Source organism: Macaca thibetana, chromosome 1, assembly GCF_024542745.1.
Source record: "Macaca thibetana thibetana isolate TM-01 chromosome 1, ASM2454274v1, whole genome shotgun sequence".
Classification (NCBI taxonomy): Eukaryota; Metazoa; Chordata; class Mammalia; order Primates; family Cercopithecidae; genus Macaca; species Macaca thibetana.
The window spans coordinates 218,059,007-218,086,978 of NC_065578.1; the positions used below are offsets into that span (position 1 = coordinate 218,059,007).

Genomic DNA, 27,972 nt, shown 5'->3' on the forward strand with positions numbered 1-27,972 from the left:
CTTCCATCCTCCATGTCAAAAATAAAGCAAAGAGTTTACACATAGGAGTTTAGACAAGGACATGTTTACTCTGTTTTTTCGGTTAAATTCTTAGATCCTAAGTAAATAAAGTTTCAAAATTTTCAGACGAGTACTTTTCTAATAATTGAATAGCTTCTCAAATGTGAAATGACATGTAAAACATGACATTCAGTTGCAAACCGGAAATGCAGTTTTTTGTAGGTAGGTGCTCTTGTAACACTTTTTAGACAATATAAAATATAAAAATAAAGAAAAGACAAAAAAATAGAAAATGTAAAATAAAGTAAATTTATTCACTCTTATGCTCCCTTACCTGGTTTAATTTGTAGTAATTTTTCAGTTACTACTGTCCAAAGGCTAGTACTGGAAAAAAAATGATAGCGCAGGAGTCTTGTTACTGAAAGTCGTGTTACTATTAGGAGACATGTCACTATTTATGGGTTTGCTGGAGGCAGTATTTGTGTCAGTGGCGAAAACCTTGATCTTAGCCTCGGGGAAGTCCACTTGTCATTATATAATGAGCTTTTTTTTTTTCCTTAAGAGAATTGAATCCCCTTGATATGGTTAATGAAGCACGATTTCAAGCTGTGTTACAACAAGTTTTCACTGTCGGGCGGTCGCGTTGGCTCATGCCTGTAATCGTAGCACTTTCAGAAGCCACTGCGGGAGGACTGCTTGAGCCAAGGAGTTTGCGACCAGCCTGGGCAACACAGGGAGCCCTCATCTCTACAAAAAGTAAAATAATTAGCTAGGCATGGAGGCACGCACCTGTAGTCCCAGCTACTTGGGAGGCTGAGGTGGGAGGATCACAGCAACACTGCACCCCAGCTTGGGAGACAGAGAGAGATCCTGTCTCAAAAAAGAAAAAAAAAATTTTTTCACTGTAGTTAAAATGGCAAAGCTTTAGGTAAATATTATCCTAAAAACTAATGGCCATTATTTATTTATTACTATTTTTCACATTACTTCTTACCTGGGGGAGAAAAACAATGGAACTTAATGTTTGTTTTTTTTTTTAACAGCTTTATTAAGATGTAATTCATTTACATACAATTCAGCTACTTAAAATATGCAATTCACTGATTTTTGGTCTACTCACAGGGATGTGTAACCATCAGTAGTCAATTTTCGCATGTGTTTTTCACCACACAAAGGAGCCCTTACATATTAGCACCCACTTCTTACTTCCACTTAGACATCACAACCCGAGGCAACCATTAATCTACTTCCTTTTTCTATAGATTTGTCTACTCTGAACATTGCATATCGGTGGAATCATGCAATAGATGGCCTTTGACTGGCTTCTTTCACTTAACATGTTTTCATGGTTGACCCATTTTGTAGCATGTATCAGGACTTTGTTCCTTCTTGTGGCCAAGGAACATTCTGTTGCATGGACAGACCGTATTTCATTTAGACATCAGCTGAGGGATGTTGGGGTTGTTTCCGTTTTTGACTGTTCTCCTGTGAACGCTGGCATACGAGTTTTCATAGAGACATATGTTTCCATTTCCCTTCGTTATATATTCTAGGAGGAGAATTGCTGGATCATATGGTCACTTTATGCCAAACAGTTTTCCAAAGCAACTGCACCATTTTACGGTCCTGCCAGCACTGTATGAGGGTTACAGTTTCTCTACATCTTCACCAACACTTGTTAATATCTATTTGATTGTCTCCATGTAGTTTTAAAAAAATTGTAATTCATATACCATAAACTTCACCTTTTTAAAGGGTAAATTTAATGGTTTTAATATATTCACAAAGTTGTACAATCTAATTCCAGAACATTTGATCCTCCAGGAAGAAATCATGTACCCATTAGCAGTCACTCCTCATTCTTCCCTTCCCCAACCCCTGGCAACCACTGTCCCGTAAATGTTATATATTTGCATGAGACAAGTTTAGATGATGTGTTTTATGGTTGTCATAACAACGTTAGATGTTTACTCAGTACCAGTCACCATAGTATCGAAGCATTTGACAAAACAGTTCAGCAAATGGCGGGAAGCCAGAAATAGGCAGCACATGGAAACTAGGAAGGGAAGACCTTTCTCAGTTGACCTGACACTGTCAGTGCCCTGACTTGTTTCTCGGGAGGCCCTCACAGTGTGGCCAGCTGAAGGATGACAGGGAGGCCAGAACCTTAGGAAGGATCTTAGAGCCTTAGAAAGCCTGCAGTCAGGCTGGTGTAGTGAGAACAAAGACTTTGGATTTGAATCTTGGTTACTTGAGTCTTGGTTCTGCCTGTTTTTACCTGTGTGATCTTAGAAAAGGAACTCATTTCCCTGAACCTCTTTTTCTCGTCTGTAAGGAAGGCTGATCCTACATGTCTTGCAGGATTGTCCTTAGAATGAACCGCTCTGTATGTAAAGCTCTTTATAAAGCACCCAGCATAAAATAGGTTCTTCTATGTGGTGGCAGTTGTGTTTATGTGTGTCACAAGATGATATTTATTTACTTATTTATTTAAGACAGGGTTTTATTCTGTTACCTAGGCTGGAGTACAGTGGCGTAATCATGGCTCAAAAACATCCTCGAGGCCGGGTGCGGTGGCTCACGCCTGTAATCCCAGCACTTTGGGAGGCCGAGACGGGTGGATCACGAGGTCAGGAGATCGAGACCATCCTGGCTGACACGGTGAAACCCCGTCTCTACTAAAAATACAAAAAATTAGCCGGACGAGGTGGCGGCGCCTGTAGTCCCAGCTACTTGGAGGCTGAGGCAGGAGAATGGCGGGAACCCGGGAGGCGGAGCTTGCAGTGAGCTGAGATCTGGCCACTGCACTCCAGCCTGGGCGACAGAGCGAGACTCCGTCTCAAAAAAAAAAAAAAAAAAAAAAACCAAAAAAAAAACGTCCTCGAGTTCCCAGGCTCAGGTGATTCTCCCACCTCAGCCTCCCCGGTAGCTGAGACTACAAGCGCCGCCACTACGCTCAGCTAATCTTTTTTTTTTTTCTTTTCTTTTCTGTTTTTTGTTTGTTTGTTTGTTTGTTTGTTTGTTTTTGTAGAGACGGGCTTTCGCCATGTTGCCCAGGCTGGTCCTGAATTCCTAGGCTCAAGCCACCCACCAGCTGTGGCCTCCTGAAGTGCTAGGATTAGAGGCATGAGCCACTACACCAGCCACACAAGATGATTTTTGAGTGGCATGAGTGGGAGCACCATTAACCAAAATTAAGAAATTAATTTGATTTGACTTTAAGTCCATTTGCCTCTTTTGTCAGTACTTTTTTTATTTCCTAGGAGCTTTTTAATACTGTCTCTTCAGGCGTACCTATCCCTGCCCCACTCCCCTAATGTACATTCCTAAAAATATATTTTCAGTTCCATACTGGTTTAATGTCAGATGCAACAGGCTTTTTGGGATGTTAACTGATATCTAAAGTAATAACTAGTAATGCCATAAAATAGGAATCCCCAAAGGCCTATTTGCATTTTTATGTATTGACTTCAGCTATAGTAGAACATTGATAACTGGCCTGTAAGTCAGCTTTATGGAGTCAGTTGGGTAATATCTGTACTGGCCAGAGCTGAGATCCCTGGGATTGGTGGAGACTGTGGTGAACAGGAGTCTACATCATGCCCTACCTAAGTGCATTCAAATTTTTAAAATATAAGTGCCTGACTAAGCCCCTGTAAGAGGAACCGTAGGGGCTAGGGTTGATGTTTTGTGATTGTAACCCATTCTACTCAGTAGGTAGATAAATGGACAGTTTAACTCCCTTACAGACTACACACCATACTTTCAGAATTCAGGAGTCCTGGTTCACCTTATTTCTGCTCCCAGTAGATGTTCCACCTCTTTTAAATTAACGTTTCTTTGGACAGTGACATGCAGAAACAGCCTCTCATTTTACTCTCCCTTCATTAAGGGACTGATCGATGAAGGCAGGTCCTGTCTTTTCTGAAGCTCAGCGAGTAAGAATAGAATAAAGAGTTCCTGATTTATACGGAGTCAAATAATTTCACAATCAGGTGAGACTTCAAGGTCGCTAGCCAAAACTGTCTTAGGAAAAAAAAAAAAAAGGCCCAATATTAAAAGTGTATTCGTTTTCTATTGCTACCGGACCAAGTTACCACAAATTTAGTGGCTTTAAACACACACGACACAAATGTATTATCTTATAGTTCTGTAGATCAAGAATCTGACATGGTTCTTACTGGGCTCACATGAAGTTGTTAGCAGGACTGCGTGTCCCTCTCGGGACGTTCCCTGGGAGAGTCTGTTTCCTTGCCTTTTCCGGATTCTAGAGGCTTCCCACATTCCCCAGCTTCTGTTACCCTTCCTCCGTCTTCAAGGCCAGCAGTGGCTTTGAAGTGAGCCCAAGTCCTCACATTGCATCACTTTGACCAGGTGACGCTTCAGCCTCTCTCTTCCACGTTTAAGGTCCCTTGTGATTACACCGGGTCCTCCCAGATATTGCAGGATAATCTCCCCTTTTCAAGATCAGCTAGGCTGGGCACAGTGGCTCACACCTTTGACCTTTGGGAGGTCAAAGCGGGGAATATATTTATAAGTTCTGGGTATGGGGGCAGGGACATCTTTGGGAGCTGTTATTCTGCCTACCACAAAAAGATTTTAATTAATATAGACTGGATGATAACATTACATAACAGAATAATTCTTCTGACATTGCTTTGTAGACCCGTATAGGATTACTTAGTCAGCAGCTATTTATTGAGCATTATATGCTGGGCACTATAAAACTGCAGGTGCACCTCCCCTTCAGTTTTGTGTGCTCAAGTGAGGGAGCCACGTAACTAACATGCGCAGTCTAGCAAGATGGGAGTCATAAGTAAGCACATGGTCGTGGAGGTAACCTGTCCTGGAGAGTTAGAGAAGGTTGTCAGGAGGAGTTGGTATCTAAGCTGAGTTAGGACAAATAGGTGCTAGTGAAGTAAAAGCAATGGGGACGAAGAGGAGAGGAAGGACGTCAGAGATGGCAGGCGCACCGTGGACTAGAGCTCACAAGACAAGAAGAGAGTATCCTACGTTTCAGCACCTGCCAATATTCCTGCTTGAGCAGAATAAAAGGAAAGAGTGGATCAAGGGGAAAGAGTAGAGAGTAGAGCGATAAGCCGGGCGCGGTGGCTGAAGCCTGTAATCCCAGCACTTTGGGAGGCCGAGACGGGCGGATCACGAGGTCAGGAGATTGAGACCATCCTGGCTAATACGGTGAAACCCCGTCTCTACTAAAAAATACAAAAAAAAAAAAAAAAAAAAACTAGCCGGGCGAGGTGGCGGGCGCCTGTAGTCCCAGCTACTCTGGAGGCTGAGGCAGGAGAATGGCATAAACCCGGAGGCGGAGCTTGCAGTGAGCTGAGATCCGGCCACTGCACTCCAGCCTGGGTGACAGAGCAAGACTCCGTCTCAAAAAAAAAAAAAAAAAAAAAAAGAGAGTAGAGCGATAAAGAGATGGAGGCTTAGAAGATTAGCAAAGTCCAGCTTATAAATGGTTTTTAACATTACCAGTTTGGGCCTTAACAACAGGTTTGAATAAGGGAATGACATGCTATGAATTGTATTTTTTAGAAGATTCCTCGGTCTGCAGTGTGGAGAATTGGTTGGAGCAGTGCGAGATTAGAAACAATACACAGTTAAGGGGCTTTTACAATAATCTCTGCAAGAGATGCTGGTGATCTCTAATGAGTAGCTCTACAGCTGGAGAGAAGTCAGTGAATTCAGAGTTACTAAGGAGGTGGAATTAACAGGACTGGATCATTAATTAGATATGAAAAAAAGAGTCCAGGATAATCTAATTCCCAGTTATCTGGTTTAAGCACCAGGATGCTTGATGATGCCATTTATTGATTTATTGAGCATAGGAATACAGGGAGAGAAAGAGCAAGTTTGGAGAGAAGAGAGTAGAAGACAGTGTTGTGCTTTTGGATCAGGTGTCTGGGGTCTCCTCGACGTCTAAGTAGATATGTTAAACAAGCTTCTGGCCTAGAGTCAGGCCCGTGATGTTGGCTAGAGATGTAGACTTGGGAGAGCTGCTAGAGAGGGCCTCAAAAGTGACCTCCTCTAACCTCTTAGATTCTATGGATGAGGAAGTTAAAGGTTTAACTGAGAGAATACGTTGTTCATTTTTGCAGGAGAGAGAATTCGAATTAGGATGTGAATCTCAGGCTCCTAATAAGCTAGTGTGTGTGTGTGTGTGTGTGTGTGTGTGTGTGTGTGTGTGCGCGCGCAGGACTCTGTGTTTTCAGCTGAGTCCTACTTCTCCCACTAAACAATGAGACACCAGCCACGGTGGCTCACACCTGTAATCCCAGCACTTTGGGAGGCCGAGGCAGGAGGACTGCTTGAGTCAAGGAGTTCAAGACCAGCCTGGGCAACACAGTGGGACCTGGTCTTTACAAAAAATAAAAAAATTAGCCGGCATGGTGGCATACATCTGTAGTCCCAGCTACTCAGGAGACTGAGGCAGGAGAATCACTTGAGCCTGGGAGGTCAAGGCCGTAGTGAGCCGTGATCACGCCATTACACTCCACCCTGTGACAGAATGAGACTCTGTCTCAAAAAATTAAAAAACATACAAAACAATGAGGTTCTGTTGGTGGGGTAAAAATGATAATGAGCCACCAACTGTTACTGATTTTTTCTATTGTGGAAATATTTGCCAAGCATTAGGAATACAGTAAGGACAAAGCAGATCTGCGCTTCCCCTCCCAGACCCCTGGTGGAGTCCAGTGGGAAGGCAGGTATTAAATTAACGACCTGGCACAGTGGCTCACGCCTGGAATCCTAGCACTTTGGGAGGCTGAGGTGGGTAAATCACCTGAGGTCAGGAGTTCGAGACCAGCCTGACCAACATAGAGAAACCCCGTCTCTACTAAAAATACAAAATTAGCCGGGCGTGGTGGCGCATGCCTGTAATCCCAGCTACTCAGGAGGCTGAGGCGGGAGAATCACTTCAACCTGGGAGACGGAGGTTGCAGTGAGCCGAGATCATGCCATTGCACTCCAGCCTGAGCAAGAGCGAAACTCCATCTCAAAAACAAAATAAAATAATAAATTTAATACAATTATTGCAAGGGTGTATAGTCTGCTTGCTTCTAGAACTGACGCATGTTCACTGTGTGTGGAATGGAATGGAGAGAGCAGTTTGGAAGATGGTAGGAGATGGGTTTTGAAGTATTACCTCTTGGGTATTCTGAATGCTAATGAGAGAAAACCCTTTAGTGGAAAGCCTAGTTAAGGGTTGAGAGTTGGGAGTAACATACCACCTACTTATAAGAGGACCCTAAACTGATGGTTAGAAGGATAGAAATGCATTCCCAGCTGTTATGTAGCTCTTTCCGATAGACTGCACCGTTTCCAGGAGTGTTGGGAAAGTACAAACGTCAGAGAAGGGAACAACAGAATATACTAAAAAAGCAGAAAATCAAAGAATTATGCATGGTCCGCATATTAGCTTTCTCTTGCAGCATAACAAAACTCAGCAGCTGAAAGCAGCAAACATGTATCATCTCATGGTTTTTGTAGGTCGGAATCTGTGTGGCTTAGCTTGGCGCTTCTCACTTAAATCTCTTATGAGGTTGTAGTCAAGGGTTGGCCAGGGCTATAGTCATCTCAAGGTTTGATAGAGGTTGGATAATCTGCTTCCAAGGTCACATGGTTCTTGGCAGGCCTCAGACCCCTGCCATGTGGCCTACTCCACAGGGCTGCCTTACACCATGACAGCTGGCTTCCTCCAGGGCTAGCAGTCAGAGAGAGAGAGAGAGCACTCAACCTGGGAGTCATACCTTTTTAATGACCTAATTTTGGAAGTGATATTCCATCACTTCTGCATATTCCTTTCATTAAAAGCAGGTTACTGGGTCCAACTTGTGCTTACAGTAGGGGGTTGTATAAGGGCACGAATACCAAGAGGCAGGGATCACAGGGGCCCATCTTAAAGGAGGTCTGCTGCAGTCTGCCAGGAGAAAGTCGATGCCTCAGATTGTGGCAAGAGCCCCGTGAGAATATGTAATGGCAATTCTATTCACAGTTCCTTTTTTCCTCTGAACACCTTTCCTGAGATTGCGGGTGGAACCCAGGATATATGATGGTACAGACAGCCCAGTTAGATAGTTTTCTTTTTGTCTATTTTTTTAAATCATTTTAGTCATGCTGTTAAAATGCAACATCTCTGCAGAGAAAAGGTGAAAAAGAAGAGAATTACAGTCAATCAGACCTTTCAAATTCTGTCCAAAAAAACAGCATTCTCTAAGTCTCAGTAATGAGTTAGGTATTTTTTAAGTAATGTGATATTTTATGTGCAGAAAAATTAAGAAATTAAAATTAAGAAATTTACCTCCAGATGCATGTATTTATGCAGTGACATACATATTAACCTAGACAAATGAAGACTTTGTAAAAGTTTTTAGATATAAGAATGTTTTATAGGCTATATTTTAAAATATGGTTTTTTAAATTGATTTTATAGGACTCAGATTAGTGGAAGCTTAATGGAAACGTAACCTTAGGTGGGAGTTTACTGACTCTTGGCTTCTCAGTTCTTTACTGTGAAAGTCAAACTTCCCAATGTTTAATAGTTTTTTAAATAGTCACCTTTTGTTTTTCTATTTACTCCTTTTGTTTTTAGTGGATCACGATCCCTACAAAGAGTGACTGTTTTATCTTCATTTGTTTAAAATAATAGTTTCTAGGCATCACTGATAGGGTCAGAACTACAATTGATTAAGAGATTTTTTGTTGACTTGTTTTTTAAACGAAGTTGTATGCACCTGCCTCTTAATTTGTAAAAGGCACACAAGTGAACATTTGAAAATGTCACACAAGTGAAAAGCAGGCAGAGGTTATATGCATGCAATAGAGCACTATTTGGCAATGAAAATGAATGAAATCCTAATACATGCTATAACACAGATGAATGTTGAAAAGGTGCTACGTGAAAGAAGCTGTACATGTGAAATGTCCAGAACCGTCAAATCTACACGGACAGGAAGTAGATTAGTTGGCTGCATAGAGCTAGGGAGGCGGTAGGGGGCGGGGTGACAGCTGAAGAATGTGAGATTTCTCTTTCGGGTAATAAACGTTCCAAAATGTAACAATGGTGATGGTCGTGCAACACAACATATTAAAGTAAAGCCCCTGAATTATGTATTATGAGAATTATATCTCAGTAAAGCTGTTAAAAGAAAAAAAGGCCGGGCGCGGTGGCTCACACTGTAATCCCAGCACTTTGGGAGGCCTAGGCAGGTGGATCACTTGAGGTTAGGAGTTCAAGACCAGCCTGGAAACGTGGTGAAACCCCATGTCTACTGAAAACACAAAAATTAGCTGAGGATGGTGGCGCGTGCCTGTACCATTATAGGCGTGAGCCACCCCGCCCGGCTACTGGAGAGGCTGAGGCAGGAGAATTGCTTGAACCTGGGAGGCAGAGGTTGCAGTGAGCTGAGATCACACCATTGCACTCCAGCCTGGGCCAAGAAGCAAGACTCCATCTCAAAAAAAAATAAAAAATAAAGGCAAGGCTTGGTGGTAGTTGGTTTGGTGATATGCAGAAATGGTATAGTTATTTGTCTCCACAAAATTTAAAAATTACTAGTGTAATGGAAATTGATGTAACAATTTTCTATAAACTATAATAAAATGCCATTAAATGTGTTTCTCTGTGCCTTTCTTTTGACCTGTTGAAAGTTCAGAGTTAACCCCTGGGCTTCTAATGCTTCCGTTCTTACATGATTTCATTAATTGCAAAGAGAATCTCTGATGTCAGTAGCTTTTAGAGAATTACAGAATATTAAAGGAGGGGGCTTTTAAGGAAAATTTCACTGTTTGGTTTACTTTGGCTATTTGACTTTCCCCCTTCTCCCACAAACATATATTTTTTATTATTATTATTATTATTATTATTATTTTGAGATGGACTCTTGCTCTGTTGCCCAGACTGGAGTGCAATGACACGATCTCCGCTCACTGCAACCTCCGCCTCCTGGGTTCAAGTGATTCTCTTGCCTCAGCCTCCTGAGTAGCTGGGATTACGGGCATACACCACCATGCCTGGCTAATTTTTTGTATTTTTAGTAGAGACGGGGTTTTACCATATTGGCCAGGTTGGTCTCGGACTCCTGACCTCGTGATCCGCCCGCCTCGGCCTTCCAAAGTGCTGGGATTACAGGTGTGAGCCACCGCGCCCGGACCATTATTTTTGTTTTGAATTTAAATACGTGCCTTTATGTTTGTTAGAGAAACAAAATATGTGTATTTTCAGGCATACAGGAAAATCATATACTTCTAGTAAGAAAATCATGTGCTCTCTTATAAGGTCATGTAAATTTTTAGAATTTTTTTTATTATAGAGAACCAAGGAATATTTTCTATTTGATAGTTGATGAATTCAGTGTGCTTGGAATGAACAGGGAAAATACGGTAAAATTTAACCATTTTGATGTTAGCAAAAGTCAGTGTACTTCCAATGGATAAACAATGTATTTAATCGGATTTGAAAAATCCAAATATGGTGCTTGAGTTGTTTGTGGACCTGGATAAGTAGTTTTGAGGATTTGGCTAGGCATGGTGACTCACACCAGCATTTTGGGAGGCCAAAATAAAGAGTGGCTTGAGTCCATGAGTTAAAGAACAGCCTGGGCCGGGCGCGGTGGCTCATGCCTGCAAGGCTCTAACATGGGCTGGAACCCCGGAGCGCACTAGAAGACAGCCCAAGGCCGTGTGGAGCAACACGGCTGTTTTAATGAGCACGTGGGTGCAGACGGGCTGAGGCCTAAAATGGCGTCAGCCCCACGTGAGGATGGGGCCGGAGTTTTACGGTCTCCTGTAAACAGGAAGTGTCCCTGTCTGATGTAACTGCTACGTGGTACCCGGATGGCTTCTCTCCATCCTCTGGGATAGGTGTCTTCCGGCCAGCCCTCTTCCTGCTTCCGCTGTCTCACTGAGGCACGCTGCTGGCGGAAGTGGCCTTGCGCCTCGGGACGGGGCCTGAGAAGGGAGGAGTTACTCATCCCCCCAAGCTTTCAGGCCCCGCGGAGAATCGTTCATTCCTGTCTGTCTTCTGTAGAAGAGGGAAGAGGGACGACTTTCTCAATAACTACTTCAGGCATAACATAGGGGGTGGCATGGGCACCTCGGAAACAAAAGAGAAAACTTAATTTTGGGGATTCTTGAGAGACAAGTTGGCATCCACTGTGCCGTTGTAGCAGGAGCATCGTCTGGATTGTCTGGTGGTTTACTGTGGTTTCAACAAGAGCTTTAATGGCTTTATCACTGGGATAACACAGGGGAGAAACAGGAGGACCCCAGTGGTGAAGATGTCCGTCCCTACCAGCATTTTACATTCTCCTAAATTAGAGAACCACCCCCTAGAAGGTTTGCCGGGTCCCATCCCTTCCAGGTTGGGACTGGTCCATGGGCTACTTTTCCGGTGTTTGAGGCGATTTCTAGAACCACTTTTCCGTTATCGTCTATGTTAAGACAGCAATTGGAGATACTAAACTCACCACAGACCCCACCCTCTTCTGCTAGTAAGTGTCTAGTACCAGCCTGTGTTGATAAATTGCCGTGTGCATTTGGTTTTGTTGTTGCGTGAGCATTTCCAGGGCTGAGGCGGTTTGGTTGGTGATGGTCTCTAGAGCAGCCTGTGGTCTGATTATTCTATTTAGCATGTATATGGGATGACCTTGTGAACCATCCTCCGCCCAGGTGGCAGGACTGTAATATTCGATGATCCGTTGCGGAGGCCACTCATCCTCTTGCCACCTTTGGCTTCCTCCTACCTTTAAGGACTGTTTTTCTCCGGTTATCATACACAGGGACTCTGAGGGTGTTGCCCGCCTGCTTTGGAAGTAAAAGGAATCCGGGTTTAATTGTGGCTAGGCAGCAAGTACCTTGCCAGTGATAAGGTAGCCATGAGTAAGCCTGGGTTCCACATAGCCACAGAATCCATCAGGGGCAGTCCATCGTAGGCTGGTGTTCATGGTATTGTCGCATAGTGCACTGAGTTGGGGGTGTGCGGCCGAAGGGTTAGTGGTGTTTGTACAGTTCCAGGCCTTTGTCGACGAGACGCAATTGAGGTAGCTTAAGTTAGAAGGAGACCAGGCTCCGGGGGGTAACCTTGGCCACCACTCAGCTGTGGAGGTGCTGACTGTTAGGGTTTGGTGACAGGGGTTTCGCCTAGGGCGCGGTGGGTTTTCTCAGTCCACTTGTGGGATGTTCTTGCCCTCCCTCTTACTGGGTTGGTAGGTGTCCAGGACTGCGGGCGTTCCTGAGGAGTGAAAGTGAGGCTGGGGTTTTGAAATACTAGTAATTAAGGGGGATGTCTGTGCCGTGCCACGGCCACTGTTCACTCGTACGAGCTCCCCCGCACACCCAGCGATTGGACACATTCGTGGTGAGCCAGATGTGCTTTCCTACACCTACAGACAGGTTTTTTCCTGGCTTGGGAAGGGATACGTCTGCTTGTAGTTTTTATATAGAGGGATGGATGTACCACGGGTGATTTTCTGATTTTCTGGGGAGTTAACCCCGGGAGGGCGCCAACAGACAACACAAGGCCATGTGGAGCAACACGCTGTTTTAATGAGCCCCTGGGTGCAGGCGGGCTGAGGCCTAAAATGGCGTCAGCCCTACGGGAGGACGGGCCAGGGGTTTTACAGTCTCCTGTAAACAGGAAGTGTCCCTGTGTGATGTAACTGCTATGTGGTACCCGGATGGCCTCTCTCTCCATCCTCAGTGGTAGGTGTCTTCCGGCCAGCCCTCCTCCTACTTCTGCTGTCTCACTGTCGCACGCTGCTGGTGCAAGTGGCCTTGTACCTTGGGCCTGGGCCTGAGAAGGGAGGAGTTATTCATCCCCCCACGCTTTCAGGCCCCGGGGAGAATCTTTCAAAGCTCATAATCCCAGCACTTTGGGAGGCAGAGGAGGGGGATCATGAGGTCAAGAGATTGAGACCATCCTGGCCAAGATGGTGAAACCCCGTCTCTACTAAAAATACAAAACTTAGCTGGATGTGGTGGCGGGCGCCTGTAATCCCAGCTACCCAGGAGGCTGAGGCAGGAGAATCCCCTGAACCGGGGAGGCGGAGGTTGCAGTGAGCTGAGATTGCGCCACTGCACTCCAGCCTGGCAACAGAGCAAGACTCTGTCTCAGAAAACAAAACAACAACAAACAGAACAGAACAAAACAAAACAAATAAAACCCAGCCTGGACAACATGGAGAACCTGTCTCTACAGAAAAAGAATTTTTTTTTTTTATTAGTTGGGCATGGTGGAGGTCCCAGTTACTCAAGAGGCTGAGGTAGCAGCAGCATCACTAGACCCAAGGAGTTGGAGTTTGTATGATCCTGCCACTCTGCTGTAACTTGGGCAACAGAGACTCTGTCTTTAACATTTTTTAAGAAAAGAAGAGGTTTAAGAATTAGCATAACAAATTGCATGCTTGGGCTAATGTCTTACATATTTTTCGTTTTTCATAAAAACATAAAATGTCTAATCAAAGTTCTGAGAGGAAAAATAGAGAATCCAAACATTGGTGCTAATTGACATGTTCTACATAATTCAGATTCTAAATCCCAGAAATATTTATGTGTACTAATTGTGCCTTGATTAGAAAGCCTGAAGCAAGCTCTAGGAAGTGGTGGCATCACTGTAAATGCTGTGATAGACAGAGCCCATGGGTTTTCCCTGCTGTTACAACCTAAGCACTAAGGGATGGGGAGCCTTGGGCCTTAACAGCCTCTTGTTGGCATGCATTTGTCAAATTCCACTGGAGTTTCTTGAAGTTCATTTTAAGACTGCCACCTGAAGTCAAGTCCAGTGGCTGTTCCTGTCTTCCCATCCCTGTATTGACATTGAAACCACCTACCCAACACTGAGGTGCGAGAATAGTGCTGCCACGTTGTGTGCCTGGTAAATTCTGGCTGTACTTTGTGTGTCACCTTATTTAATCCTTTCCATTAGTTTACGAGAAGACAGGTTGAGTGAGTCAGGTCGTCGCTTACTTTAGGTTAACAGGGCGGCTGGACTCCAGCCTAAGCTCTTAACCGAAGTCCTGCCTCACTCCCTCTGAAGGCAGAGGATGCAGCCCAGGGGCGTGGGAGGGAACGTGGCACATGGAGCACGTGGTAATTATGTCATAAGTACATAATACATTCTTTTGGCCCGAGGTCAGGTCAGAAGGAAGTTGACTAATTCCAGATTTATTGCAGTCATAATACCTGTGTCTGGTGTTGAGAAAAAGGAAGGGATGTTTCCTGTTTGCTGCTTCGGTATGGTTAGCCAGTGAGTGGAAGTATTTAAAAGGTGAGCACTGGCCGGGAATAGTGGCTCACGCCTTTAATGCCAGCACTTTGGGAGGCCGAGGCAGGCGGATCACGTGAGGCCGGGGGTTTGAGACCAGCCTGACCAACATGGCGAAACCCTGTCTCTACTAAAACTACAAAAAATTATATGGGCATGGTGGCGGGCACCTGTAATCCCAGCTACTTGGTAGGCTGAAGCAGGAGAATCACTTGAACCTGGGAGGCAGAGGCTGCAGTGAGCCGAGATCATGCCATTGCACTCCAGCCTGGGCAACAGAAACGAAACTCTGTCCCCCGCCCTGCCAAAAAAAAGGTGAGCATTGTCCTTCACTCTCCTTTCCATTTTCATGGCATTGATCCTAACCTTAGAGGATGAAACATGTCAGAAAAAGGGAGCGGGGCAGAGAGATTCTCGCACAGGAACTACATCAATTGTGTGTTAAAATTTATTTCTGGGCCGGACGCGGTGGCTCAAGCCTGTAATCCCAGCACTTTGGGAGGCCGAGACGGGTGGATCACGAGGTCAGGAGATCGAGACCATCCTGGCTAACACCGTGAAACCCCGTCTCTACTAAAAAATACAAAAAACTAGCCGGGCGAGGTGGCGGGTGCCTGTAGTCCCAGCTACTCAGGAGGCTGAGGCAGGAGAATGGCGTAAACCCGGGAGGCGGAGCTTGCAGTGAGCTGAGATCCGGCCACTGCACTCCAGCCTGGGCAACAGAGTGAGACTCCATCTCAAAAAAAAAAAATTTATTTCTGATCTGCCTTCCAAAATTATGCCCAAGATATGCATCAGCATTAATGGGTAAGGCGGTTTGAGGAATTCGGTTGTACAATGACTCAAAGACTTATAACGTGAAATCACAGAACTGAAGGCATTTTTTTCTGTACATAAATTTGCCATTTTAACCATTTCACTCTGTAGTTCAGTGGCATTAATTACATTCATAATGTTATACAACCATCATTTGTATCTATTTCTAAAACTTTTATCTCCCCAAACAGAATCTGTGTGCCGTTAAACAATAACTCCCAGCCGGGTGCAGTGGCTCAGGCCTGTAAGCCCAGCACTTTGGGAGGCCGAGGCGGGTGGATCATGAGGTCAGGAGTTCAAGACTGGCCTGGTCAAGGTGGTAAAACCCCGTCTCTACTAAAAATACAAAAAATTAGGCAGGCGTGGTAGCAAGCACCCATAATCCCAGCTACTTGGGAGGCTGAGGCAAAGAATTGCTTGAACCCGGGAGGTGGAGGTTGCAGTGAGCTGAGATCGTGCCACTGCACTCCAGCCTGGGCGACAGAGTGAGATTCCATCTCAAAAAAAAAAAAACTCCCCATTCTTTTTTTTTATTTTCTGTTTCTTTATTAATATTCTCATTTTTTCCTACATTGTCTTCCTGATTTCCTTTAGTTCTTCATCTATGGTTTCTTTTAAGACAGTTAATTTAAATCCTTTGCCCAGGAAATTCAATGTCTGTGCTTCTTCCGGAATGTTTTCTGTCCATGTATTGCTAAACTGGACATTGATGTATTATAATGTGGTAACTCTGGAAATCAGGGTCTCCCCTTTGCTCAGGGTTGGCAGTTCTTGATTGCTGAAGCCTTAGCTTGTGTTTCTTTTCCAGTCTCTCAGATCGGCTCTGTGCTCGGGTACTCCTTTAACACCTCGCCAGGTCGTTTATAACTCTGCCCCAGCCCTCACTTCTGCTCGCACGAAGTTTATGGGTCTTCTCTGGCTCTTTCTAAGCACGTGTCATGTCCTGAGCTGTCGCGTGTAGCTTTCTGAATTCTACAGTATACACAAACATTTTTGAATGCCCTGATTTCCCAAGGAAGCAATCTTCCTGACTTTTGTCCCTGGCTTTAGATTGTCTAGTTTATGTCTCAACCATAATTTTTTTGCCCCCACCTTGGCTGTGGGTTTTTGATCACCTGACAGTATTTTCCAGCAACACCTGCTGCTTTTGTGCTCTGAATGTGTTCTGAGTTTTGCAACAGAGAGGTGAGTGCCTTGTTTCAGTCTTTAGGTAGCCCCAGGCAGATTAGAGCAAACATAGTGATTTGCAAGTAAGATCTACTCTGCTCCCTTCAAAAGCAAGTACGGGAGTTCCACACTGGGAATGAGGGCTGCTGTTGAGCTGGGGAAAGGGGTGAGGTAAGGGCAAGTACAAACACCCAAAGCTTTGCTACTCTTTTGACGTTGCCTTTCTCTTGATTCGGTGGTCACTGTCTTGTTCAGGTATACCTTTGTTTTCCAGAGTTCTAAGAAAGTTACTTCTTACAGTTCTGGATGTTGTTGTTGGGTTTTTTTTATTTAATATTTCTGTGAAGGCCTCAGAGTTTGAAACTGCCCGTTCTGCCGTTTTACTTATGACACTCAAGCCCTTTTCATTTTAGGGCTTCCAGTAGCAAGAACTATGTCCAGAGGGATGGAATTAGATCAGACTGCTCTGAAAGAGTACTGTTATTTCATATTTTTATACAAAAGCATATTTTAGATAAGGATGTCATTGATTTAGAAACTTGAACCAGTTAATCTTTGGGAAGTAGTATTATCTCTGTTTTAGAGATGGAAAAAAACAGCACAGATATTAAAGTCTCAAGACAGTGGTTGAGATAGAGTTAAAATAATAGAGCTGTAGGAAAACAGTTAAACATAGAATTACCATTTAATCCAGCCATTAACTTCTAGGTATGTACCCAAAAGAATAGAGAGCAAGGACCCAAGCAGATACTTGTACACTAAGGTTCATAGCAGCGTTATTCACAGTAGCAAAAAAGGTAGAAACAATCCAGGTGTTCGTCAACCGATGAATGGATAAACAAGATGTAGTATGTACATATTAATAAATTTCAGATTTTAGAAGGAATGCTAATCTGATACATGCTACATATGGATGGATGGATGCCACAGCACAGATAAACCTGGAAGACACTGTGCTAAGTGAAAGAAACCAGACACAAAAGGACAAATATTTTATGATTTTACTTACATAAGGTACGTAGACTAGGCAAATTCATAGAGACAGGAGGTAGAATAGAGGTTTCCAGAGCTGGAGTGAAGGGGAATGAAGAATTAGTATTTTATGGGCACTGACTTTCTCTTGGGGATGATGAAAATTTTGGAAATGGACAGTGGTGATGATTGAACAACGTCGTGAATGTATTTTATTTATTTATTTATTTATTTATTTATTTATGTATTTATTTATTTGAGACAGAGTTTTGCCCTTGTTGCCCAGGCTAGAGTGCAGTGGCGCGATCTCGACTCAGTGCAACCTGCGCCTCCCGGGTTCAAGCGATTCTTCTGCCTCAGCCTCCCAAGTAGCTGGGATTACAGGTGCACACCACCACGCCCAGCTAATTTTTTGTATTTTTAGTAGAGACAGGGTTTCGCCACATTAAGCAGGCTGGTCTTGAACTCCTGACCTCAGGTGATCCACCCGTCTCAGCCTCTCAAAGTGCTGGGATTACAGGCATGAGCCACCGCGGCTGGCCGTGAATGTGTTTAATGCCACTGAATTGTGTACCTTAAAATGATTAAAATGTTAAATTTTGTTAGGTTTTTAAAAAAAATAGCCCCCCAAATCATAACAGGTCAGGCACAGTGGTTCAAGCCAATAACCTAGCACTTTGGGAGGCCAAGGTGGGCAGATTGCTTAAGCCCAGGAATTGGACACCAGCCTGAGCAACATGGCGAAACCCCATCTCTACAAAAAATACATACGAAAATTAGCCAGGGGGTGTGCACTTGTCCCAGCTACTTCATAGGCTGAGGTGGGAGGATCACTTGAACTGGGGAGGTCGAGGCTGCAGTGAGCCATGATTGCACCACTGTACTCCAGCCTGGGTGACAGAGCGAGACCCTGTCTCCAAAAATATATATGTAACACTCCAAACTCAGTGTTAGTGACATACAGAGCTTAACTGATTGAAACTTGCTGAGTTTGAAAACATAGGTCCCGAGCATTTTTTATTTAGTATATGCCAGCCACTGTGTGGTACATGCTTGATGTGGAGTATCTCATTTACTCCGTACCACAGTCTTATTGAGCGTAATACAGTCGGCTCCGATTTATGGATGGGATCTGAAGCACAGAGAGATTAAGTAACTTGCCCAATGTCATTGCTAAGAAGTATATCACTGGGATAAAGTACATCCCAGGCCTTCATTCCGGGTAGTCTGACTTCAGACTTCGTGTCTAATGGTTAAACTGTACTATCTCACTTTTGCTGAACTTTAAAAGTGTACTTAAAGCAATACATGACTTTCCACAATTTGCCACAGAACAATTATTGCACATTCCTTTCCTCTGGGTGTGTTGGTGGCTGTGATTCCTGCCTGCCAGCCTCAGCAAGACAAAACATGATCAGAGAAAAGGTGGATGGTTCACTCTTAGGGGAAGTCGTGGATTTGGGTTTGTTTCAGTAATTGTCTCTGAATAATGGCGTAACCTTCTCTCAGAGTTTTAATTTGATCTAGTTTCATTGCAGTGAAAGGAAGCTTTAACACTTGGATCAAAGAAAGTATTTTTATAAAAGCAGCAAAGGTAATTTTGAATGATACGGTACTTGTACTCTGAATAGTAGTATACAGTATTTGATCTGTATGAGGCATTTTTTTAAATTCTTTCTTTCTTTCTTTCTTTCTCTCCCTCTCCCTCTCCCCCTCCTCTTCCCCCGTCCCTCTCCTCCTCTCCCTCTCTCCCTCTCCCCTGTCTGTCCTTCTTCTCCTCTCCCCCTCTCCCCTTCTCCCTCTGCTGAGTCTAGCTTTGTCTCCCAGGCTGGAGTGCAGTGGCCTGATCTCGGCTCCCTGCAACCTCCACCTCCCAGGTTCAAGCAATTCTCCTGCCTCAGCCTCCCAAGTAGCTGGAACTACAGGTGCGCACCACCATGCCCAGCTAATTTTTTGTATTTTTAGTACAAATAGGTTTTACCATGTTGGCCAGGCTGGTCTCGAACTCCTGACCTCAGGTGATCCACCCACCTCGGCCTCCCAAAGTGCTGGGCTTACAGACATGAGCCACCGTACCTGGCAGGTATGAGGCCTTTAAATAACCCTTCCCTATCCTCAAAAATGCCCGTCAGCTTAGTTTATGTCATCAGTAACACTGCAGGTTGAATATCCCTTATCCAAAATGCTTGAGATTGGAAGTGTTTCAGATTGCAGAATTTTTCTTTGGATTATGGAATATTTGCATGTATATAATGAGATATTTTGAGGATATGACCCAAGTCTAAACACAACTTTATTTATGTTTCATATACCCACCCTGTATATAGAGACTAAAGGTAGTTTTATGCAATATTTTAAAATAATTTTATGCATGAAATCATGCCTTGACTGTAACCTCTCATGTGAAGTTAGGTATAGAATTTTCTCCACATGACATCTTGTCAGCACTAAAGAAGTTTTAGGTTTTGGAGCATGTCGGATTTCAGATTTACAGATAAGGGATGCTTAATCTGTATCATCATAAATATAATAATTGCCACTCTTTACCTAGGCCTTGGTGTTTTCTGTGTGACATCTTTCCAGTCCCCGTTTTGACTGCAATAATTTTTTCAGTCAAATTGAATAAGACCTAATTTAAGACCTGTCAACTTCATTAAGCTCTAACATGGAGATGACAGTTTACGTGTACCTACTGAGGTTTTCAGAGGTGGGGTTTCTTTTTTTTTTTTTTTTGAGACAGAGTTTCTGCTCTTGTTGCCCAGTCTGGAGTGCAGTGGCACGAGCTCGGCTCACCGCAATCTCCACCTCCCGGGTTCAAGCTATTCTGCCTCAGCCTTCCAAGTAGCTGGGATTACAGGCATGGGCCACCGTGACAGGCTAATTTTGTATTTTTAGTAGAGACGGGAGTCTCTCTCTCTCTCTGCAACCTCCACTTCCTGGATTCTAGCGATTCTCCTGCCTCAGCCTTCTTAGTAGCTGGGATTACAGGCATGCGCCACCACGCCCAGCTAATTTTTGTATTTTTAGTAGAGACGGGATTTCACCATGTTGGTCACACTGGTCTCGAACTCCTGACCTCGTGATCCGCCCACCTCGACCTCCCGAAGTGCTGGGATTGCAGGTGTGAGCCACCATGCCCAGCTGACTGCAATAATTTTTTATTCTCTTAATTGCTTACTAACTAGAGTACCAGCTGTGAGATTTTGCCCTTCAGCATCCAGTCACATCATATTCCCTGTAATGCAGAGAAATGGTTATATCCCTTAGTTATGTTCACAGATGGCAGATCAGTGCTAGATTATTAAAAGGAACATGAATGTCAGGGTGCATTCCTAGTGTTTTAAGGTAAAAGTCATTAAAAGATACTACTGTATTGTTTCACAAAATGCCTCTTGACCACTATCAGAGATAGATTCTAAGCTAAGTGGAGCAGTTACATGTTAGAACTGACACAGAATTTGGGTGGTGTGATCAATTGAATAAAATTTCTCAAGGTAATTTCCCCAGTCTTTGGCCCATGGTTATTATAAATAATTTTTAAAAACAAATAAAACCTCTTCACAGCTACTCGGGAGGCTAGGCAGGAGAACAGCTTGAACCCGGGAGGTGGAGGTTGCGGTGAGCTGAGATCGTGCCATTGCACTCCAGACTGGGCAACAAGAGCAGAAACTCTGTCTCAAAAAAAAAGAAACCCCACCTCTGAAAACCTCAGTAGGTACACGTAAACTGTCATCTCCATGTTAGAGCTTAATGAAGTCGACAGGCCTTAAATTAGGTCTTATAAATGTGCCTGTTACTGTCTTTAAATATTTATAAAATAGCATCATCAAGTTATTTAATGGGTAGTTTTAACTATAAGTCACTTGGCTTCCACAGATGACAATAAATAGAATTTTTTGTTCTTGTTAGCCGTATGGATTCATATGTGGCAACAGAAAGCTTCATTTATATTGAGTGAGATTTTGTAGGGAATTACATGGAGGCGGTATGTTTTCATTTGGTTCTTCTCCTTAACTGTAAATATATCTTGAAAACTTTTTGTGTATTAGAAGGAATTTTAGGTCAGACATGGTGGCTGGCGCCTGTAATCCCAGCATTTTGAGAGGCCAAGATGGGAGGACCAATTGAGGCCAGAAGTTGAAGACAAGCCTGGGCAACATAACAAGACACGGCCCTCGCCCCCCAGAAAATTTAAAAATCATCCGGGCTTGGTGGTGTGTGCCTGAGGTTCCAGCTACTCGGGAGGCTGAGGTGGGAGGGTCAATCTGAAAAGACCACATATTGTATGATAAAGTATGAAAAAATATATACAAGCTCAATGATGTTCAAACCTACAGTATTGGTGAATAATAACCTAAGCAACTTAATACTCCAACCTAGTTCTTATAACTCAATTATTCACTGTGACATGAGTAATGTAAACTTTATTCGCTTTAACTACCCTTTCCTCTGAATCTTTGTCCTCAAATTGGACTTGTCTCAGAACTGCTTTACCCATCTTGTGACCTTTTTCATTTAAGTGACAATAAAGCTGTTTTTCAGGCTGAGACTTAGGAGCGCTCCTGCTTTTTGCATGCACTGTCTCATTTAATCCTCACAATACTATTATAAGGTAGATGCAATAGCCCCATGTTACAGAGGAAAAAATAGAGGATCAAAGAGATTAACTTGCCAAAAGTACAGCTAATAAGTAGGTGGAGCAAGCTGGGAACTTAGGGCTGCCTTAATATCCATGTCCTTCTTCCAACTCTGGGCAACAGTTTTCTAATATGAGTTCTTTACCCCATTAATGTTGTGAAACTAAAAACACCATAATTTAAGTGGCTTAAAATTGCTAGTAACCAGAATATGGCTAAATGTTACTTTCCTATTTTGTATGTGCCTAAAGTAAAGTATATCCTTGGTCATTTCATAACATGTATAACAATTCGTGTGATTATTTGAGTCACGATGGAATTCTAAAAGCTTGGCAGAACTAGAAACAAGAACCTACTCGTTGGTAGGGAGTATTGCAGCATGCTCCTTGCAAGGACGTTCAGTTTTCTTGCCTGAAAAGCAAACACGCCACTATTTATATAGTCTACAGTCTAGGCAAGGGAGGAACAGTGGTTTTAAAAATATATCGAGAAAGGAATTAGAGGATACTTGTATTAGGTGGGTAACCTTACCTTCCATTGTCGTAAATAGGTGCTCAAGCTTCTTCACAGTAATGGTCTGCATTTCTCATATAGCAACATCTCTGGAGATTCTGAATGCTTTTGATGGTCAGAACTAGGAGGGATGGACCTGAGAACTTCTCTATGCAATCTCTTTGTTTTAGATAAGGAAACTACATAGGTCAGTGAGTAAAATGTCTAATCCAAGGTCTCTTGGAAAAATAATAGCAGAAAAGAGCTAGTCTCTTGCTCCTTTTCCAATGCTCTCTGATTTTATATTACTGTGTCCCAGCAAGGAATGTCATCTCGAGGTAAGATGGTTTTGTCTAGTAACAGTTATCTCTGAAGCTCATGTTGTTTAAGGCCTGACAGATAATCCTTTTGTAGTATGAGTCTTGTAAGTTTTGCTAATGTCTTCAATGATTTAGTGTGACCCATCTGAGCCTAGATCATATTTTCCTTCCCCTCCGTACACTTGGTGATTAAAGGACGATATTCTTTCTAATTGCCCGTTAGTCCCCTGCTGCTCTTGGAATCCTTAGACTTCTGTGGGCTTTTGGAACTTCTGCTGTTATGTTTCATGAATAATAGTCCCCCTTCTGTTAAAGTTTCTCTGGTTACATCATTTTATTTACCAATATATTGCTTTTTAATAAACTGTACATATCGGTAACATTGAATATTAAAGTAAGTGATCAAATGGATCAAGCAGGAAACTTGACCATTACAAACTGATGCTAACTAAATAACTGAGATAATCACAATGCAGGTTACCATTTTCATTATCCAGGACCCTTTTTTGATCTCCTTTAGGAAAGGGAGTCATCAATTCTGTCCTTTTTCCTTACCTTTGAAAGTTCATCCTTCTTTGGCAATAGTCCTCAAGGGTTTTATTTAGCTCCCTTTTACTAAAAACAAGCATTACAATATCTCATCTGTTTTTTACAAAGAAGCCTGGAGTAATACCCTGATAACTATAGGGGAATAATGTCATCAACAAAAGAATAGAATTTGGGAAGCTGACCTTATCACAGTCTGTATGAGATTAAATGTCTTGGGCATAGTAGTGTGGCTGGAGAAAAGGGAAAGAAAACACTAATTCTCTTAGTTTCTTTGTAGTTCTCCGTGGAAAACTCCTTTACCCACATTGGCACCCTTTTAGTCTTGCTGCTATGGTGGTTAGAAAATTAGAAAGCAGAAGAATCACCTATGTTTTTAGAAATACCCTAAAAAATGGCAGGCCATCACTGGGCCTTGTACTTCTAATGGCCAAAATGTATAGCGACATAAAGTATCTAGAAGACAATTCTCTAAAATCCAAGTAATCACTGTAGGTGATTTTTTAAAGAAGCACAGCACGTGGAATTGTAGTGTTGAAGACACCATGCTGGATGTCACTGGAATAACCCCTGTACTGCCAGAGTTGATCTGAAGTAGAAGATGACATCTTATACCAATTACTGTCCTGCAACCTAGCATAATACGAGGCCGAATATCAGGTTCAGAGGAAAGTAACTTGACTTCAAGCTCATGTTATAGGGAAAGATATGGATTTTATTAGAGTAGGATGGGCTCTGGGCACGCTCTGCGGGGAGGACGGCTTCAGTCGTGGTGTATACACACAATGGACTCTGGGCACACTCTACAGGGAGGACGGCTTGAGTCATGGTATATACACATGATGGACTCTGGGCACACTCTGCAGGGAGGGCGGCTTCAGTCATGGTCATACACATGGTATTTCTGAAGAAGATCCTTTCCAAGGCAAACTAGCTAAAGGTACGCACATAGGCAGATAGTCTGTTAAATTTGAACATGAAAATTTAAACTGACACAGATTTCAGTGAAGGGTGAGGTTATAGTTTATAACAATGTTTAAGATTTGGTGTATTTCAGTAACTGTTAAGTATTTATTTATTAGTGATTTTTGAGAAGTTTGTGTTACTTCTTTTTATTAGGAAAAACATTTCACTAGCCATTAGGTCTGGCGTCTGAATTCCTGCTACTCTCCTAGCATCTAGAAGTATTTCTGATGTTATCAGAGTTTAATCAGAAAGGCTCAACTTCTTTAGCAGTTCCATGTGATTAACACATTTACCTTCCTGTTCAGGTCTCTTTTAGTTTGGGCAAGCCAGGGCATCAAACTATATGTAATCGTTTTAATGTGTTACACCATCATGGGAATTGATCCTAACGTAGGCATTTTCTTTACTTCTTAAAGGACTGTTTTCAGGAGATATTGCACCTTTAATGCAAGAAAAAATACTAAGTGCAGTCACACATGCTGTTGGTGTTGAAGAAGCTGCTGAAGTCAATGCTAATGAGCAGCCAGAGGCTCCGAAGCTTGTTCTGCAGTCTCTGTTTTCACTTATACGAGGTGAAGTTGAGCAGTTGGATTCAAGAGCACTTCCCCTTTGCCTTCATCAGGTACTCTGGTAAAGCCTTCACTTTCAGCCTCACAAAAATTCTCCTAGCAGCGTTTGGAATGATCTAAAATGCTGTCTTGGCTGGGCACGGTGGCTCACACCTGTAATCCCGAGGTGGGTGGATGGCTTGAGCTCGGGAGTTCGAGACCAGCCTGAGCAACATGGCGAAACCCCGTCTCTACAAAATATGCAAAAATTAGCCAGACATGGTGGTGCACACCTCTAGTCCCAGCTACTTGGGAGGCCGAGGTGGGTGGATGGCTTGAGCTCGGGAGTTTGAGACCAGCCTGAGCAACATGGCGAAACCCCATCTCTACAAAATATACAAAAATTAGCCGGACATGGTGGTGTGCACCTGTAGTCCCAGCTACTTGGGAGGCCAAGGTGGGACGATCGCTCAAGCCTGGGAGACAGAGGTTGCATTGAGCTGACATTGCACCACTGCTCTCAGCCTGGGAGACAGAGTGAGAGAACCTGTCTCTAAATAAATAAATAAATATAAAAATAAAAAATAAAATGCAATCTCTGTAATTGATTGTGTCCCACTCATCACTGGTGAGCCCAGGGGAAGGTGACCCTAGTGGGATATTTGGCATATTGCTAATTGATGGCCATCCCTTGGCCTTGGATAATCCATAGTTTAAACAATGGCTCACTTTTTAAGTCAGTAATTAAGCTGTGTACAGATAAATGTCAACATAGCAAGAGTTTGATAAGCATCTACCAGGTGCCAAAGACCCTGCTAGACACTGGGTGGACAAAGATTACTTAGCAGAATATGCCCTTCAGAGAGCCCCTGCGGACCAGGAGCAACAGTTATATAGATAAGTAGTTGTGGAATTTTGTATTCAGTGTTAGAGTAAACATAGTTAAAGATTCAGCAGCACAAAATGAGTGATTAATTCTGCCCTGTGGACACTTGGGAACAGAAGGTGACTCTTGAGCTGGGTTTTCCAGGCTTATTAGGTACTCAGTGGATTAACAGAATGAGCTGGTCCAGGAAGAGATCAGCCTGTGAGAGCTGTAGCTGGGATATTATTGGAGATGAAGATGGAAAATGAGGAGGTGAGATTGAAGAGCTGGTTTGACATTAAGGCTTTATTTTTAGGGACTGGGAACTTTTAATTATAAGAGTTCCTGAATCAAATTTGAATTTTAGAGAAAGAACTCTTCTGAGGATTAGGAGGGTACATATGTTAGAGGATGGAGAGCCTGGAGACTGGGGAACCTTTAGGCTAGTGATGAGGAAACTTTTTTTTTTTTACATAAGAGCTAATTCAGAAGAAATTAAGATATTTGAGCTGCATTTTATTTTATTTTTTATTGTATTTATTTATTTATTTTTGAGACAGAGTCTCACTCTGTTGCCCAGGCTGGAGTGCAGTGGCATGATCTCAGCTCACTGCAGTTTCCACCTCCCGGGTTCAAGCCATTCTCCTGCCTCAGCCTCCTGAGTAGCTGAGATTACAGGTGCCCACCACCATGACTGGCTAATTTTTGTATTTTAATAGAGATGGGATTTCACCACGTTGGCCAGGCTGGTCTCAAACTCCTGACCTCAGGTCATCCACCTGCCTCAGCCTTCCAAAGTGCTAGGATTACTGGCGCAAGCCACTGCACCCAGCCTGCATTTTATTTTTACATAAAATGAAAATAACTGGTACATGGGAATGGCGAAAGTGATTGACTTTTATAATGAGAAATGAATACTTTTTAATTTTTAACCCATTTCCCATTTAGAAAAACAAAAGTGCAGCTGGCTGCAAGTGCCCAGTTTCACATAAACATGTTCTTCCAGGCTGAAGCAAATCTGACTCATTGTCAATGTGAAAGTAAAATAGAAAGACTGTTATTGGAGTTATTTCTAAACAGAATTTGTGTCTAATACTAATGTAACAAAAATGGATATGATGTTACATTAGGATTGGAGACAAGAGTATTCTCAGGGCAAACAGAAAATGGGATAAAAAGTAAAGTAGGCTGGGCACGGGGGCTCATGCCTATAATCCCAGCACTTTGGGAGGCCAAGGTGGGTGGATCACGTGAGATCAGGAGTTCGAGACCAGCCTGGCCAACGCAGTGAAACCTCATCTCTTTAAAAATACACACACACACACACACACACACACACACACACACAAATTAGCCAGTCATGGTGGCACGTGCCTGTGGTCCCAGCTACTCAAGAGGCTGAGGCAGGAGAATCACTTGAACCCAGGAGGTGGAGGTTGGAGTGAGCCGAGATTGCACCACTGCACTCCAGCCTGGGTGACACTGTCTCACAAAAATAAAAAGGAAAATAGGACCAGGCACAGTGGCTCATACCTGTAATGCAGCACTCTGGGAGGCCAAGGCAGGCAGATTGCTTGAGCCCAGGAGTTCAAGACTAGCCTAGGCAACATGGAAACCTTGTCTCTACAAAAAAATAAAAAAAATTTAGCCAGGCACGGTGGTGTGCACCTGTAATCCCAGCTACTGAGGAGGCTAAGGTGGGAGGATTGCATGAGCCCAGGAGTTTGAGGCTGCAATGAGCCGTGATTCCACCACTGCACTCCAGCCTGGGTAACAGAGTAAGATCCTGTCTAAAAACAAACAACAACAACAAAGTAAAATGGGTTTTGTCCCAATTCAGGAAAATGTATACTCTTACAAATTTGTATTACCTCCTTTATGAACGTGAAGAATGCCTTTGAGGAGATGTATACTCCTTCTGGCCTCTAAGCTGTCACGAACTCACCATTGTTGGGCAGCACCAACAGCAAGGCAGCTTTCTAATCACTCAGCTTTTTTTTTTTTTTTTTGAGACGGAGTCTGGCTCTGTCGCCCAGGCTGGAGTGCAGTGGCCGGATCTCAGCTCACTGCAAGCTCCCCCTCCCGGGTTTACGCCATTCTCCTGCCTCAGCCTCCCGAGTAGCTGGGACTACAGGCGCCGCCACCTCGCCCGGCTAGTTTTTTTGTATTTTTTAGTAGAGACGGGGTTTCACGGTGTTAGCCAGGATGGTCTCGATCTCCTGACCTCGTGATCCGCCCGTCTCGGCCTCCCAAAGTGCTGGGATTACAGGCTTGAGCCACCGCGCCCGGCCTAATCACTCAGCTTTCATTGCATTTGAACAGTGGATTGCACGGCGATCTTTTCTCTCCTGAGAAAGATGAG

At 43.5% G+C, this 27,972-nt stretch overlaps 1 protein-coding gene across 7 annotated transcripts in view; it reads left to right on the forward strand.

The window, feature by feature from the left end:
- Positions 1–27,972, forward strand: part of CNST (consortin, connexin sorting protein) — a 116,449-nt gene that overhangs the window by 42,575 nt on the left and 45,902 nt on the right. For 5 of the 7 annotated variants that reach the window (XR_007721716.1, XM_050771618.1, XM_050771636.1 and 2 more), the window contains one exon: positions 24,614–24,819. The exons of 1 other annotated variant lie outside the window; for it this stretch is intronic. Coding sequence is in view for 5 of the 6 variants with exons in the window: in XM_050771618.1 (XP_050627575.1) it covers positions 24,614–24,819 (206 nt within the window). In the remaining variant the exon portion in view is untranslated. The remainder of the gene's footprint in view (positions 1–24,613; positions 24,820–27,972) is intronic. One more of the 7 variants, XM_050771658.1, reaches the window with a different exon arrangement.